At 46.2% G+C, this 17,011-nt stretch overlaps 1 protein-coding gene across 8 annotated transcripts in view; it reads left to right on the forward strand.

Moving 5' to 3' along the window:
- SLC4A5 (solute carrier family 4 member 5) overlaps nt 1-17,011 on the forward strand; it is an 81,301-nt gene that overhangs the window by 24,410 nt on the left and 39,880 nt on the right. For all 8 annotated transcript variants that reach the window (XM_033125549.1, XM_033125553.1, XM_033125556.1 and 5 more), the window contains 2 exons: nt 15,460-15,620; nt 16,415-16,570. In XM_033125549.1, coding sequence (XP_032981440.1) covers nt 15,460-15,620; nt 16,415-16,570 — 317 coding nt within the window. The remainder of the gene's footprint in view (nt 1-15,459; nt 15,621-16,414; nt 16,571-17,011) is intronic.

Genomic DNA, 17,011 nt, shown 5'->3' on the forward strand with positions numbered 1-17,011 from the left:
TGTATTAGCATCCCCTATCCCGAGAAAATTTCAGTTTAAGCTCACTTTATTAAATTAGAATTTATTGCTAATGAGAGAAATGAAATACTTCTGAGAAATAAGATTTCATCAGGTAAGGCTGAGCTTTGAAGTGCCACAAACCATTGTAATATCTAAAACTTGTTTGCTCCCCCAAGAACCAATTTTCACCCCATTGGGGCTGATATTGCCCCAGTTGAGAATGCATGGACCAGCTGTGCCCAGGACTGGCTCTGCCAGGGGGCCACCATGACGCCCACAGCCTGGCAGCTGCCCCCAACCACGGCCTGGGTTCTTCCCTCCCCCACCAACCTCACTCACCTGGGTAGTTGTTCTGCAGAGTGAAGAGGGGCAGGTTTCAACATCCCCAAGCTCCCTCCCCACCTCACTCCCGATCCCCAGTCTGTCCTGGAAGAAAGGCCGTTGGGTGAACTAGCCAATCGATGTTTGGCACTGGCCTCAGGGAAGAAATGACTTCCTGGCCTCATGGCCGGGCTCAGGCCCCGACTGGAAGCCACTGAGCCTTCTCATCAGCCCATTCAGTAAGCCCGTACTATGTGCGAAACAACTCCCAGGCGCATCTCACTCAGGCTGCACAATGACCCTGAGAAGGTGGGAACTATTATATTATCTCCATTTTACTGAGGTTCAGGGGCAAATAGCTTGCAAGGGTCAGAACGTGCCGGTAGCCAAGTCTGGAGTCTAGCCCAGGCCCGTCTCACTCCCCGACTTGAGGGCTTCTGCGCTTTGTCTTGCTTTCCCCATTTTCTTAGGCACCTCTCTCCCCTTCCTCCAACTTCCAGAGACTCTGTATTTTATTTCCACGGGAGGACATAAGTCTGGAGGCAATTCTACTGGGGGAGGAGATAAATGGGAACAGCCGCAGAACCTAGGACATCTTTCCAGGGCTGACAAGAGAGGGGAGGACATTTCAAATGATCAGGGCCCAGTCTGGGCTGTTGCGGATTAATTCCTCTGAGGCGCTAGTGCATCTCTAGACAAGAGCATTTTTCTGTCCAAGGATTCAAATAGAGAGAAGGAAAGTTGAGAAGGGCCTTCTCAGAGGCCCAATAGGGAAAGGGTGCTTTCTCCCCACCAGGGGCACGGTCTGCATCCAGAACCCCTGGTAACATTGCCAGAACCAGACCCTCGAAGAGGGCCTCTCATGTACACCCACAGAGCCCTTTCTGAGGGCCTCAGGACCCTCAGAGACCTGATTGGCTGCCCCATAGATAAAATCCCCACTTTCTAGTCTCCCTGAGTGTGGATCCATAGAGCCTTTCCCACTACAGACCCTGCAAAAAAACTGATAAGCTATAGATGATGACGTTTCTAGAAGGAGGCTCCTCCTGAAATATGAAGGGGCCTGACTGTTACCATCTGCAAGCTGGTGGGTTTTCCCACCAGCCTTTCTGAGGACAGCATTTGAGGAGGCCCTGGAAGGGCCTCAGTATAACCTGAGTGGACCTCAAACCAACAGTGAGAGGAAAGTGGTGACTGGAAGAAGTTAACGTGGTTGAACCCCATTCCAGGCAGATCTGAGAGGAGTAGCTTGAGGGACGACCTGGGTGCTGGAAGCAGTGAGGAGAGGAGCTGGGGCCTCCCTACCACGTCTCCTTTCTCTACCCCAGTCTCCTTTAATCTCTCCAGCTGACCCCATCTTGTTTCCAGCTGACTGTTGGAGGTATGACCAGTAAACCTCTAGAGAGGTCAGAGGGAGGGTTTGACTGTTGGCCAACAAGTCCACCTTGGCCTAGGAAGGTGTGCTGGGGGCTCCTTCAGGCACACTGGAACGGTAGAGGTGCTTGGGGCCAGGCCGGTTTGGGGCCAGTCACCCTCACAAAAGAATGGGAAGCATTTCCCGCAGCTGACAGGCTGTGGGATCTCCTCAGGTTAATCAGCAGTCTCAGAAGTTTCCAGAATTCACGAATAAGCAAATCCTAGTGGGTTCTCGGCTTCCTTGGAGTAACAGGAGAAAATGGTGGGGAGGGGGGCCAACACCTCACACAGACACTCAAGCCGGGTGGTGGGGGTGGGGCTGGGGGTGTGTGGCAGGACTATACCCACATCAAAGAGAACGGGGGGGGGGGGACCCTTTAATAAAAGTATTATATTTGCTGCAGGAGTGTTTGCTTTATTGAGTTAGGAGATTAACAGAGTGAAAATCTCAAATCCGTGAGGAATTTTCCCGGCAGTGCTTTGTGGAGAGTTATTAGTTTGGGGGATGTTTTGGACCCGTGGAGAAGGAGTTACCCCGAGACGGATTTAAAGGGCTTTCTGAGCTACTCAGAGCCTTGGCCCTCTGTGCACAATGGGACTTGTCATTTCTAATGTGATCAATGCTGGTAGGTCAGGCCATTAATAAGATAGATTTTTATTAACTGTGTCTTTAGCTTTCCCAGGAGGGAAATGCAGCTTGCCTCGGATACTGACCTTGCCTGAAGGGAGGGCTAGGTCAGGTGGGTGGGGGCCGGAGACTCCCTCGCTGCCAGCAAACAATTCACCCAGAATTCCGTCCTCTTTGAAGTCCAAGTTGGCCCGGGGACAAGGACAGGGAGGGAAGGAGAACGACCTGAGCTGGAACCTGCCCAAAAGTGGGGGGCCCTTTGGGGTTACTCGAAAATATCCAGAGCGTAGCGCCTTCCAAGAGCTCTGAAATTTCAAATCCAAGCTGCCTCTGATCTCAAGTCAAGAAAAGACCAAAAGCATGAACTTGCCAGAAGGTTCTTACGAGACACATACACTCTGAGAACATTCCTGCCGTGACCAGGGATGGACAGAAAGAGAGGCAGGAGAAGTGGGTCAGCTTAGTTGGGTTAAAACATATCTGGACATTTTCAAACGTCCTGAACTGTTCTCAGCACATAGGTGGGGATGCTTTCTCACTCTACACGGGACGGAAGGGAAAGCTTGAACTTTGTCTCCACCCTGAGACTGTTCCCACTTAAGCGCTTATAGATTGCCCTCCTCGCATCGTTTCTGCTTTTAGTCTGGGGCAGAACGCACCTCCAGCCCTCTGTTCTCACCGCTCACCTGGGCTCACCCTTTTGGCGCCAGAGCTGACCACTACTATGTATAAAGCAGAGCAGGAAGCTCAGAGCTCTTAGCACAGAAGCCAACAAACCTCACCCATTCATTCAGCTAACATTTACTAAGGGTTTCCTATCTGTAAGCCCTGGGCCAGGTGCTAGAGATACAAAGATAAACACAACAGCTGCCGTCCCTGTTCTCAGTCTCATGGGACACAGAAGTGAATAACGGCATTTGGTGATGGGGTGTTCTGAAGGGACAGTGTAGTGACACCTAACAGGACCAGAGGGGTCAAGGAAGAAGTCCAGGAAGAAGAGGTGTTCATACTGAGACCTGAGGATGGTCAAAGTTAGCCAGGAGAGGGGACAGAAGGGGGAGGAGGCCCCGGACCAGGGGACACAGACACAAAAGAAGAGGCAGAAATTCCCTGTGGCTGGACTGTAGGGGGTGGCGGGAGTGGCAGGTCCTGTGCTGGCCGTGCTGTGGAGTTTGAACTCGATGCTGAGGGCTTCGAAGGACCAGTGAGGGGTTTGGGGGTAGGAGAAGGACAGGACTGTCTGCTGGAGAGATCACTCTGGCTTCAGTGTGGAGGATGGAGAATGTACAGAAGGAGATAAGATTGGGTCGGTTAGGAGGCTGGTCCAGGTGAGAGATGACGAGACCCTGCCCCTGAGGTTGGCAGTGGGAATAGAGAGAGGGGTGGATTTGAGACCTATTTTTTAAGTATATATATATATATATATACTTAAAAAATAGGTCTCAAATATATATATATATATATATATATATATATATATAGAGAGAGAGAGAGAGAGAGAGAGAGAGAGAGAGAAGAGAAGAGAGAGATTAAACATATATGTGTGTATAAATTTCTTTTAAACATACTTTATTTTTTAGAGCAGTTTTAGATTCACAGCAAAACTGAGCAGAAGGTACAGTGTTAGTTCCCTGTGTCCCCGCCCCTGCATACACAGCCTCCCCCATTATCAACACCCCCATCAGAGGATTATGTTTGCTACTATCAATGAACCTACACCGACATAATAATCACTCAAAGTCCATAGTTTATATTAGGGTTCACTCTTGGTGTTGTGCCCTGTATGGGTTTGGACAAATATATATCGACATGTATCCACCGTTATAATATCATAGAGAATAGTTTTACTGCCTTAAAAATCCTCTGTGCTCTATCATTCCTCTCTCCTCCCTAATCCCTGGGAACCACTGATCTTTTTACTGAATCTGAGACATATTTTAACAGGTAGAACGACAGGCCTTCGTAACAGATTCCATGTAGGGGAGAAGGATCGTCAGGGCGATGCCCAGGTTTCCAGCTTGAGCAAGTGGTAACTCATGGTAGCAGTTTAGGAAGCACAAGAGGAGTTGCAAGGTTTGGTTGCATTGGGAAATTTGTTTTGTTTTCTTTGGGGGAGGTTGATGATGAGTTTCATTTTGGACACATTGTGCTTGAGGACACTCCATGGGGAGGTGTCTAGCAGGTCGCCATGTAGACATAGAGACCTGGAGTTCAGCTTCCAGGTGGACATCAAACCCACAGGAAAGGATATGGTTGTGCCTGAGATCTGCAAAGTGCGGAGAGCGCCCAGGACAGAGCCCCTAGGAACACGCATAAGGGATGGGCAGAGGACGTGGGATCCCTCCAAGGAGACAGAGCTGGAGCAGCCACAGAGAGAGGGGAGCAAGAGGGAACCAGGGCAGGGAGACATTAAGAGAGAGGGAGGGGCCCCCAGTGGGGGGAAGAACTGGAGACTATCACTGGATGGAGAGACCCGAGCAGTCTTGGGGGAGGGACGGGGGCAGAGGGTGGAGAAGAGAGTCAGAAGGGCGAATGTGGGTTCAGTCGGACAGTTCTTTCAAGATACTCCTTGTATCTTGAAGGGCGGGAGTTAGAGAAGACTCTCAAGGGGAACATGAGGCCTTTGTGTTTTGTTTTTGAGGATGAAAAAGATCTGAGCGTATTGAAGGCTAACGGAAAGGAACCAGATGAAAGAGAATAGTTTAAAGACGCAAGAAGCAGAGAAGGGCTGCTGGAAGGAGGGTGTAGAGCCCTGGACACAGGTTGGGGGCTCCTAGCAGAGTTGAGAGAGTTCTGGGCTGGTGATTTCCAGACTGATCTCTCGTTGAAGGGTAGAGGAGAGTGGGAGAGTTGACTGGAGGAATTGCAGATTGCCAAAAGGTCTTTTAAGGTTGTTTGACTTTGATTTGATGCTTATCTATTTGTCATTATCAAGCTACTTTCCCATCCAATATCTAATCCCGCTCCCTCCAACAGTCAGACACTGACCTGATGCTTATGCTGGGCAAGTGGGAAAAAGTGATTTTATACGAATCAGAACCTGGATCAAGTCCCAGAGAGAAGTGGGCAAGGTTCCCCCAGGCCTCCGAAGCCAGTGCTCTCACCTTTGACCTGTGTGAACACAGAATGGGGTCTGTGCTAGGGGGCTCCTTCCCCCAGGACTTAGTGATCACTTACAGTTAGCACAGCATAGGGAGGGGCTTCATGAGACCTAGCCGACCAAGAGGGGCCACCTTCAAAGGTCCTGAGGTCAGGTTGGGAAAGCACCAGTCCACAGCCAAGGGGACAGAGCCATCACACAGTGGACCCGGGGTGGTAAGATGGGATTAGCTGGCCAGTGAGTATGGTGGGAAGGCTAGTTAAGTGAGCAGAGAAGGCAGGGGCTCTCCCTGACCGGCTGGCAGCTTCTCAGAGCCCCTGGAGGCTGGTCAGCAGAAGGAAGCACCTACCCCCAACAGAGGGCATCCTTGGACAGTTCCCACGGTTGCAGTTGTCAGGAGGGGAGAAGCCCCACCATCACACTACCTTGCATGCCAAGACCCTCTATGACTGTTATGAATCTCATTGTAAATTAAATAAATTGGCCTTTGGGTTTATACATCAGCCCTCGTGAGCTTGGTTGGCATGAGTCAGTATCCTTGGACCTAATCATCTCTGGGACAATATGTGGGTCTGGTCTGGGGTGGATACCCCAAGACACCTGTGAGGCCTTTTGGGTTCTCATCAGCCCCTCCTGGCACCTTCTAAACTTTTGGATACGCATTTTGGCCCTTGACCCATGCCTGCCCCTCAGTCTTTTGCACTTTACAATCTTTCAAATTCACCGTCGAATTGGGTTTGTGAGCATATACACCATATGTGTAGTTTGAATCAACTATAGACACAACTTTTTGCATTATTTCACATACATATTTTAATGCATGTGCTTGTCATTATATAGTAAGAATTGGCCAAATAAATTATACAAATGGGGAAGAATTTGCTCTTAGGAGTTCCCCTTTTTAAAAGCTTTCCTCCCATAAATCATCTCTTGGTGCCTCTGTCAAAGACTGAACATGGGGAGTGTCTGCTGGTTCCTCAGACATCTCTAGGAAAAGTCTTTGTTGACCTATAAGAGAATTCACACTGGCCTTTGGTTTCTGCCGGAAAATTCAGGTCTCTGATGTGACTCAATATGAAGTTAAATAGCTTTCCTAGATAATGGGGAAAAACTCACATTCATATTACTTTTAAGAAATGAATCTGTTAGAGTCATAAAATTTATTGCCAACAGGCCTTAGGCAGAAAAGGAAACACCATGTCGTGATACTGTAACTAACACACGGATGTCAAGTCTCAGGGTGCTGGGTGGCGTAGGGATGGGACAGTTACAGAGTAAAGTCAGTGGGATAGAGCGTTCCTGCAGTGTGGGTGTGTACTCACAACTTTTAGGTAAGCTCAGCTTCATCTAAGAAACAAATTCTCACAAATATAAGTCTTAAAACAAATGTTTAGAGGCAACATAACCCTGACGTTAAAGGTTGCATTCTATAGCAGATTATATTTTTTAAAAAATCTTTAAAATTAGGGGAATTTTTGCAAATTAACCAGGACACAATGTAACGATAACGATATGCAAAATAAGTACAGAAAAGACCTTCACGCCAATCACAATGTTTATCTGTATTCTCCAGATTTTGCTTTTTACATAATGGCCCACTCCTTGTTTTGTCTCCTCAAAAACCTATGTCTTTTTTAAAAAAAGCACTGATGTCGGATTCTTTGGCTCCTGAGATTCTGGGGTTCAGCCTGGATGTTGAAATTTGCTAAAATCTCCCAGATGATCCTAAAGCAGCTTAGGCTGAGAGCCGCTGATCCACATGCCAGCCAGGGCAGGGTCAGTGGGGCTTATAATTTAAGTCTCCATCTGAGGATGGAACTAGAATTCAGGTCTCTCCGTTTTCAGTCCTTTCCAGATCCTTCTTTAAACAGCACCTCCCTTTTCTTCTCACATCCCGTGGTTTGAGCATTGGAAAGCCCTGGTTGTACCTGGTAGCTCGCGCCACACACTTTCTACGACTCTTGGTATTAACTGAACAGCAACTTCCTCTAATATCTGTCATCGAGTTACTAGTCACCGAAAAGGCCTCCCCTCTGGACCCCCTAAGCGTGACAGAAAACTGCTTTCTGTGACATGTGACTCTTCGAGGTTCTGTTTAGTTCCCTCCCAGCTGGGAGAAGGGTGCCTGTGCCCGCCCCTGGCCCAGACAAAATCCCTGAGAGTCCTTTTCCACCCCGGAGATTTTCTTTCCACTTGACCTGCTTTGCCAATTCTAATTCCCCACTTTTTGAAGCCAACTGTGACACAAAGGTCACTTTGCAGAGTTGCTTGGGATTACACACTAACCGTTTTATCAGGCTTCCGAGAGTTGAAACCTGGCTTTGGTCAGAGGCTCTTTAAAGAGCCCATTCCTTTACTCATTCTGAAAAGTGGTTGAAAACATTTTATTATGGAAAATTCAAATTTATGCAAAAGTAGTAGGTAGTAGAATGAACCCCCATGTACCCACCACCCAGCGTCAATGGTTACTGGCTAACTCATGGCCAGACTGTATCTCTAGCCCCGCCCACCGCCCCAGGCCCACACACTGGGTCATGCTGACACCGATCCCAGACACCATATCATTCCATCTGTAAATATTTCCATATGTGTCTCTAAAAGATAAGGCCTCTTTCTTTTCCATTTTTTTTTAATTGTGGTAAAATACACTTACCATGAAATTTACCATCTTAACTATTTTAAGTGTATTTTTAGTGGTATTAAATACATTCATCATTTAGTGCAACCATCACCACCATCCATCTCCATAGCTTTCTTCATCTTATAAAACTGAATCTCTCATTAAACAGTAACTCCCCGTTCCCCGCTCCCTCCAACCCTGGGAAACCACCATTCTACTTTCTATCTTTATGATTTTGACATCTCTAAATGCCTCACGTAAGTGGAATCATACAGTATTTGTCTTTCATGACTGGCTTATTTCACTTTGCCTATTGTCATCAAGGTTCATCCATGTCATAGGATATATCAGAACTTCCTTTATCTTTAAGGCTCAATAATATTCCACCGTATGTATGGACCACATTTTGCTTATCCATCCATTGGTGGACACTTGGTTTGGGTTCACATTTTTAGCTATTGTGAATAATGTTGCTATGAACGTGGATATGCAAATATATCTTTAACACCCTGTTTTCAATTCTCTTGGGTAAAGGCCTCTTTCTTTTTATCACAACCTCAAGAGCACTGTTACATTTTTAAAAAAGTGACAGTAATTTTTTATTTTCGTGGAATTATCCAGACCGTGCCCATAGTTCCCAGATCATCTGATAGTTTTAAAATATAATTGGTCCACACATTGCATTTGAGAGATATGTCTCTTAAGTCATTTTTAATCTACAGGTTCCTCCTTTGTTTTTCCTTTGTAGTTGTTGTAAAAGAAATTGCGTTATTTGCCCTGTACCGTTTTCTACATTCTGCATTTTGTTCATTGTATGTGTCCCTGTGTGGCATTTAACCTGTTCCTCTGCCCCTGTATTTCCTCTAAAGTGATAGTTGGGTCCAGGCTTATCTGAGTCCAGTGTGACTTTTTCACAAGACTATTTCATAGGTGGGGGTGTCTTCTGCCATCAGGAGGCAGCTTCCGCCCGGCTGAGTTTTGTGTGTATGTCTGTGCAGTTACTAGACTATGCTGATCACTGCTGAGATCATTCTTAGTGTTTTCAAGCACTCTCAAACCCACCACGGTCGAGCTGTCTTTTCCCCGATCATTTCTGCATAGCCAGACTTCATTCACCCAAAGTCATCAGTGAGGCCTTGCTACCCTCACGCAGGACGGAACAAGCATTTCATGAAGGCAGCTCTGGGCAGAGGCCGTATGGGACACCAGATGAGACACAGTCCCTGTCCTCCAGAGGCTTGACGCCTGTTTGGGGAGGCAGGTACAAATGCCCCTTGATTTACCGTGAGGCTAAGTCCCGAGAAACCCCTCGTAAGTTGAAAATATCGGAAGTTGGAAATATTGTTACTACACCTAACCTACTGAACGTCGTAGCGTAGCCTTGCCTTGCCGACCTTAAGCGCTCTCAGAATACTTACGTTAGCCTACAGTTGGACAGTTATCTTGAATTTCATCTCGAGAGTAACTGCCTTCCTCTTCTTGTCACCAGAAGCAGCAGACACAGATGGGCATTTTGTAGACACGATGGAGGCAAAAACACGATATCCCCTAAATGCTGGCAACACAGTACACGGTAGAGTATCAGTTGTTTACCCTGGTGATTGATCGCGTGCCTCACTAGAAGCAGTGGCTCGTGGCAGCTGCCCAGCGTCGTGACAGTACCGTGCCGCATATCGCTGGCCTTGGAAAAGATCGAAGCTCAGAAAGTATGGTTCCTACTGAGTGCCTGTCTCTTTCACACCATCGTAAAGTAAAAACATTGTTAAGTCGAACCATCATAAGTCAGGGACCATCTGTATACACCAAACAACCAGGACACACAATTGACTACAATTCATTGTTATTTTAGCCTCTGAGCCCCAGAAGTCAGGACTTTTACCTAGAACAGTCTGTAGCAGAGTTGCCTGGGTTCCACCCGGATATTCTGATGTAAGTTGGTCTACGACATGACCTCCACTTACAGATTTTAAAAGCATTTTAGGTGTTTTTATGTGCAACCAACTTTCAGAATCGTCATCCCAGGATAGTTGTTCTCAAAGTGTGGCGGCTGGATCAGCAGCATCACATGACCTGGGAGCTGTTCCCAGCTCCCAGCTCCCAGCATGAACTGGGAATGTCCAAATTCTTGGCACTCCCTCCCCCGCCACCCCAGACCTATGACATCAGAAACTCTGGGCTGGCGCCCTGTAATCTGTATTTCCACAAGCCTTCCAGGTGGTACGGATGCTTGCTTAACACCTGTCCTAGGTGTTTGTTACAGGAGAAACCAGCAGGATAACTGAGAGAAGCTTATAGAGGAAGTGGCACTCTTGCTGGACAATGGAGAAAAAAAGGGTCAGATCTGGAAAACAGAGAAGAAAGAGGACGTTCTACTGTATAGACGCATGACCCTTTAAGGTGGCCACCAGTATCAGCATGCCAGGGAGCTTGTGGGGACAGAGTCCCAGAGAGCAGTTTCCAGGCTCTCGGCCTCACGTGAAAAGGTGCTGGCTTGATTATTAGATGGCCATCAGCTGTAACCAGTTAGCCATTAGCCACTAATCTAACTGCCATGGCTACACTAGGGGGTTGGTTGGTTGGTTGGTTGGTTAGCTGGCTGGCGGAGAAGCAGATGGCGGATTGCGGCTAGCAAGTGGGGTTAGCAAGTGTGGATGGAGGATTGTGGATCGTGTGGATCCTACTTCCTGTTGTCTCACCCGGCTGTCAGGAAGACTGGGGTGCAGGAAGAACCCTCGTTGGGGTACTGGTAGATGTTTGCTTTTGTGTCTCGACCAGCTGCCAGCAAGAATATAGTGGTATGACTCCCCTATCTATGGCTTCGTGGGTGTTCCTTTTTGGCCTCACCATATCCTGCGTTCTTGTGCGGGGAGCAGGAGCAGAGACCCTGCATGACAGAGCTCGTGAGCAAAGCAGAATCTTGGACCCCATCCCAGACCTACTGAGTCAGAACTGCATTTTAACAAGAGGCCCAGGTGATTTGTATGCACATTAAATTCTGACACACACTGGTGTAGAGTATGCACTCCAGTTATAAAATCAGAGAAACGAAAGCGTAGCATGGCCATGCTAAGAAGGAGGCTGTGGAGATCTGGTTTCACTCTTTCAGCTGGTGTTCTTGGGCCCTTCTAAGGGAAAGAGGCCATGTCCCCTCTTATAGAAGGGGAATGGGACCCATGTGCACAGAGCGACTTTACTGCCTTGGTATCTCAAACAGGTCCAACTATCCCTAGTCCCACAGTTCTATATTATTACAGAGCAAGGGCTCGTCAACCCTCAAGGCACCGTCACATAACCTGGGAGTTTCCATGGCCAGGCCACTCTCCTGATGGGGCAACCATCCAGGCATCAGTATTTTAAAAATCTCCCCGGGCAATTCTATAATAATAGGGAGCTGAAGCTGAAAACCACTGCTGCAGGTCTTGGGTCCCCCACGTTTCCATGTTCCACTCAAGGTGAAAGTGAGCTAGTTTCTAGCTGTAGCCATTGAAAACGTAGAATTAAGTTCCACGGTGCAGGCTTGCTGTTTCAACATCTGGATTCCCGAAATAGTTGCAAAGAAGACTGGAGAGGTGTTCCCTAGTGAAGTTGTCAAGTATCCCAGAATTTTTGGAAATCAAGTTCTCAAGGGATGCTGGTAGCTAGTTCTGGTATTACCATGAACCAGGAATAGGTAACTTTGCTTTTCTGCAGATTGTGCTCAAGTGGGTTGGTGCCCTCATCTGTTTGCGTACAGAGCTAATGTTTTGTGGATGCCTGTCGCAATACAAACAGCTGAAGTCCTGGGAGGCGGGGAGGACTCATGGTCCTTGCAATCTGGAGTTAATACAGGATGTTTCAAAGAGGAGGCGTGCTCTCACCCTCTCCTTCAGGTGGAGGTGCATTTGTATAGGCAGAAAGCTGAAGAATGGGATGTCGTGGGAGGGAGCTGCCCAAGAATGTCCCCCAGGATGTTTATGAGACAGTGCAGAGAAAAATCAACTCAAGTGGCCCGTTCACTGGGATACATCACCTTTGCGTGAATGGGTTAGGCTGAGGAGTAGCAAAAGGGTCTTCACTGGCAAGGTAACAGTATAATTTGTGTATTTTTGAGGGGAAGAAAGGCAATGTGGTTGCTTGAATAGAAGAAAGACTCAGGGAGAAGGTGAGCATGCTTTTGACCAAAACATTTGGACTTGTCCTTTGATGTCTTCCTTGTAAACCTTCTTGTTAAACCTCTTAGAAAAACTTTGTATTGGTGTCACACAGACTTGGATCTTTCATCATTTAGATGATGTTCCCCCCAATAGATTTCCCCATTAAAAAAAGTCAGAGACACTGAGTCTCCAAGACAAGTGTCTGTGTGGTCTCGGGTCCAGCCCCCGCCCATGTTTTAGGTCTTCACCCCTCAGGCCTCCTCTAGTCAAACCTCCCCAGCCTGTATTCATTCACACTCCCAATGCCCTGCCAGGCATCTGGTTAACTGGTCTCAAATAAAAGGAATTGAATCAAGATGTTAAGTATTGATAATACGAAGTGCTCACGCAGTTGTGTAAAGAGGGAATCTGGCAAAGGAAAAGATGTTCAACCTCACTAGTAATCAAAATAATGCAAATGTGATAGGATTTTTAAATTACCAAATGAACCAAGGTGAAAAAGAGTGACAATACTAGAGTTTGATAGACTTCAGAGAAATGTGAGGTCTCCTGGACAGTGGTGGAAGTATAAATTAGCACAAGCGTTCTGAAGAACAGTTTTGGCAACATCACATACTTAGAAATGTGCAGTCACAGCAATTCCACTTGTGAGAGTTTGTCCTAAGGAAATTAGTGGGCAGAGGCCAAGGATATTCAAATCAGCCCTTGTTATAATAAAGAATAATTAGAAATAATCTAAATAAGTGTCTACCAAGTGAAGAGTATTCATGTCAATTATGGCCCATAAAATGGAATTCTAAAGAGCCTTTAAAATGATATGGATTTTATAAACATGAAAGGAGACCCATTAGATATTATGGTGTCAATAATGTAAAAGCGTGTGCATGCATGTGTGTGCACCCACGTGCATTCATCATGCACACAAAGCTCTACAATGATAGTCGTTAAAATATCAGCCATGGTGTTTTCTGGCTTTGAATGCCTTTACCTTCTTATTTTTTTATTGTTTGTAAAATTACAAAAGCAGTGTATACATACATACATACAGTGTATACATACATATACTATATACATACATACAGTAGTGCATACGCTATACATTATACATATTCATACAAGATATATATATATATATATATATACAGTGTATACATACATACAAATGTATACATACATACAGTATATACATACATACAGTGTATACATACAGACGTATACTGTATACCAGCAATTGAGCACTCACCTCTTCTCTCTTCTGTTTTCATCAACATAGGAAGTTGTTAGTCTTTTTAATTATTGCCAATATGAGAAGTAAAGAATGTTATTTCATTTGCAGTAATTTAAATGTCCTTGATTACTAGCAAACTCGAGCATCATTTCATATGTTTATTGGCCATTTTTATTTCTTTTCAGAATTGTTCACTTTTCATTTGGGTAATTTGAGGTTTTTTTTTATTGATATGAAGGAGCTTTGTTATGTTATAAATATCAGTCCTTTGATGCCCTGTTTGTTGCAAATATTTTCCCAGTATGTTGTATTTCCTTGAACTTCATTTATGTCTTATTTTGTTATACAGATGTTTATTTCTTATAACAAAATCTGACCATTTTTTTCCTTTATGGTTTTATATTTTGTTTAGGAAGTCTACCTTCACAACCAAGAATGTAAGAATATTCTCCTATATTCTCTTCTAGCGTATTTATGTATTTTTTTATAGATTTAAAATTTTTTATTTACGTATTTTAATTGTGGTGGAATATACATCACATAAACTTTAATATTTTAACCCTTTTTAAATGTACAGTTCAGTGGCATACGTCCCTTCACACTGTTGTGGAACCAGCACCATCATCTATTAATATCTCCAGAATTCTTTTCTCTTGCAAAACTGAAACTCTGTACCCACTGAGCAGTAACTCCCACTGCCCCTCACCTCAGCCCCTGGCACCCGCTCTCCTACTTTCTGTCTCTATGAATCTGACCACTCTAGGTGCCCCAGATAAGTGGAATCGTACAGTATTTGTCTTTTATAACAGGCTTATTTCACCTAGCATGTTGTCCTCAAGTTTCAATCATGTTGTAGCATATGTCAGAATTTCCTTTCTTTTCAAAGCTCAATAATATTCTATTTTTGATTTATTTTTCTATTTAGACTTTAATCCTTGTAGAATGTACTATTATGTTTGGTGAGAAGGAGCTTTATTTCTAGGTTGGTCGTCTTTTAAACAACTTCTCCATCAGAATCCAAATTCCTGTGGGGGCCCAGGTCTGTTTCGGGACTTGTCTATATCTGGACTGAAATCACACCCTTGTAATTACTCAAGCTTTTCAGCAAGTTTTTATATCTGCTAGAAGCATGTCCCATCCCCATTCCTCTTCTTTTTTAGACTTTCCCCAACCATTCTCAGATAGTCCCTTTTTCAGAGGAACTTTAGAATTAGATAGTCGTAGTCCAAAAATATTCCCTTGGGATTTTGATTGGAATAACGTGAAGCTCCCCACTGATTTGGGGTTGACGTCTTACAAAGCTCTCCTAGGAGCTCTCCCGGGCACCTGGTGCTGCCCTCTTCAGAGGAAGTATAGGCCAGTGCTGCGTCTGCACGAGGCCTTTCCTTCCCTCCACCCAGCCTACGGTTCCAGGGCTTCCAGGAAGGACAAATTCGTACTCATTCTTGGTTTAATTTCTGTCCTTCCCCCTGATGACACTTGGATTTTAACCAGAAATTTCAGAACCAAAATCCAGAGTGGATGCTTGGAAACCTCAGGCCCTGCAGTAGAACCCACGGTCAGGAAATTCTTTCCCTGCCCCAGTAGCCACACCCCATAAGGCAGACACTGACCACATGTGACCAGTGCCAGGTAACCAAGCGTCAGTTGAAACTTTTTTTCAACAGCTTTGTTGTTATAGAATACCCTGAAGTCCTCTCATTTTAAGTGTATATTTAAATGATTTTTAGTAAATGTACAAAGTTGTGTAACCATAACCACATCCAAGTTTAGAACATTTCCACCCCCCACCCCCCAAGATCTCTCATACCCATTTATGGTCATTCTCTGGATGCCGCTTTGCCTAGAGCGTGAGGAGAGGAAGACAGACTGAGAGGGCCCCCAAGAAATCCTCTGCACAGGAGTCTAATGCACACCCATCGTGCATAGCATGACACCCCTCTCCTGAGGAGACCCAGCCAGGAGCTCCCCTTGAGGGCATGGCCATGCTGAACCCCGTCCTTACCCTTCCAGGTGGATAAAGTTTGAAGAAAAGGTGGAGGAAGGAGGCGAACGCTGGAGTAAGCCCCATGTGGCCACACTGTCCCTGCACAGCCTGTTCGAGCTCCGGACCTGCCTGCAGACAGGAACAGTGCTGCTTGATTTGGACAGCGGCTCCTTACCACAGATCATAGGTGAGGCAGCGACCACGAGGTCCCGCAAACCCGGCAGCCCCTCCCCCTCCTGCCTCATGCCCACCCTCAGTCGATGTGACACCTTTGACACCTGCCTGATTCTGCAGAGACCAGGCTTTTGATGCTCGCAAGGCAGCGTCACAGTGACTCCATGTTTCAGTCCCATGTAGAGTTCCAACGGGGAAAACTTATCATCTTCTGAAATGCCATCCAGCAATGGAGCAAAAGGGAAAGGGCCTTCTTAGTGACAGCAGAGACACCTGTTGCCATGGCAACCTATTTCTTGTCAGGGTGAAGGGATCATCATGCATCTTTAGGAAATTAGCTCTCATTTTAGTGGGGTGCTGAAGGGAGGGGGTGGTTTGCCTTATTGTCCCTAAAACTTTTTGTGAATTTTGTTCACAAAATATATAGTTTTGCTGGAAGTATTTTGCCCAAAATACTTTTCTAAAAAGAATTCACATTAGGACTAAAAACCACTTAACACAGTACTTTCGTGTGTGTGATTTCATTTACTTTTCACATAGAATTGCTAGAGCATTCTACATACACACATGCACCCACATGTGTAGGCACACACACACACACACACGGACACACATATCCTTTTACCTATAAGGAGGCGGAGGGTTCATGATTTACCCAAGTTTCAATAGTTTGTGGCAGATCCAGGACTATTTCCACATCCCCTGCCTCCTTTAGCTCACTTTTAATCTAAAGGAGATGAAAATGAAGACCTCCACGTCCCTGGTCATTCTGTCCCACACCACAAGGCGTGTTTGTTTCCCACTTAGATGATGTCATTGAGAAGCAAATTGAGGACGGCCTCCTGCGGCCAGAGCTCCGGGAAAGGGTCAGCTATGTCCTCCTGAGGAAACACCGTCACCAGACCAAAAAGCCCATCCACCGCTCCTTGGTTGACATCGGAAAGTCGGTCTCCTCCACCAGCAGTGAGTCGGGCCACACGCTGGTGGGCTGTGGGCACGCGGGGGCTGTGGGCACGTGGGGACTGTGTCGGGCCCCAGCGCCTGATTGAGCCCACACTAGTCGCCATAGAGTCTTGGAACTTGGAAGCTTCCTGGACTTCATGATCTTGGAGACATTCTGAGGTTCTAGAGATTCCTTAGCCTCCTTCAATGGCAGGTCTGTAGGGACCCCAGCCACACCCCAATGTTGTCCCCACCACCAGAGCAGAACCATCTCTAGGAAGAAAGTTGGTTCTCAGCTTGACTGTACCTTGCAGTCTCACCTGGGGATATGAAATTCATCCTAAAGCCTAGGCCCCGCCCTGGAGGGTTGCACTGGGTCGGTCCGGGGTATGGCCTGGGAACAGGGAATTTAGAAAGCAGGGTTGAAAAATGCTGTAGAGATGGTGTGTTTATAGTAAGTGC

Source organism: Rhinolophus ferrumequinum, chromosome 13 (genome assembly GCF_004115265.2).
Source record: "Rhinolophus ferrumequinum isolate MPI-CBG mRhiFer1 chromosome 13, mRhiFer1_v1.p, whole genome shotgun sequence".
NCBI lineage: Eukaryota > Metazoa > Chordata > Mammalia > Chiroptera > Rhinolophidae > Rhinolophus > Rhinolophus ferrumequinum.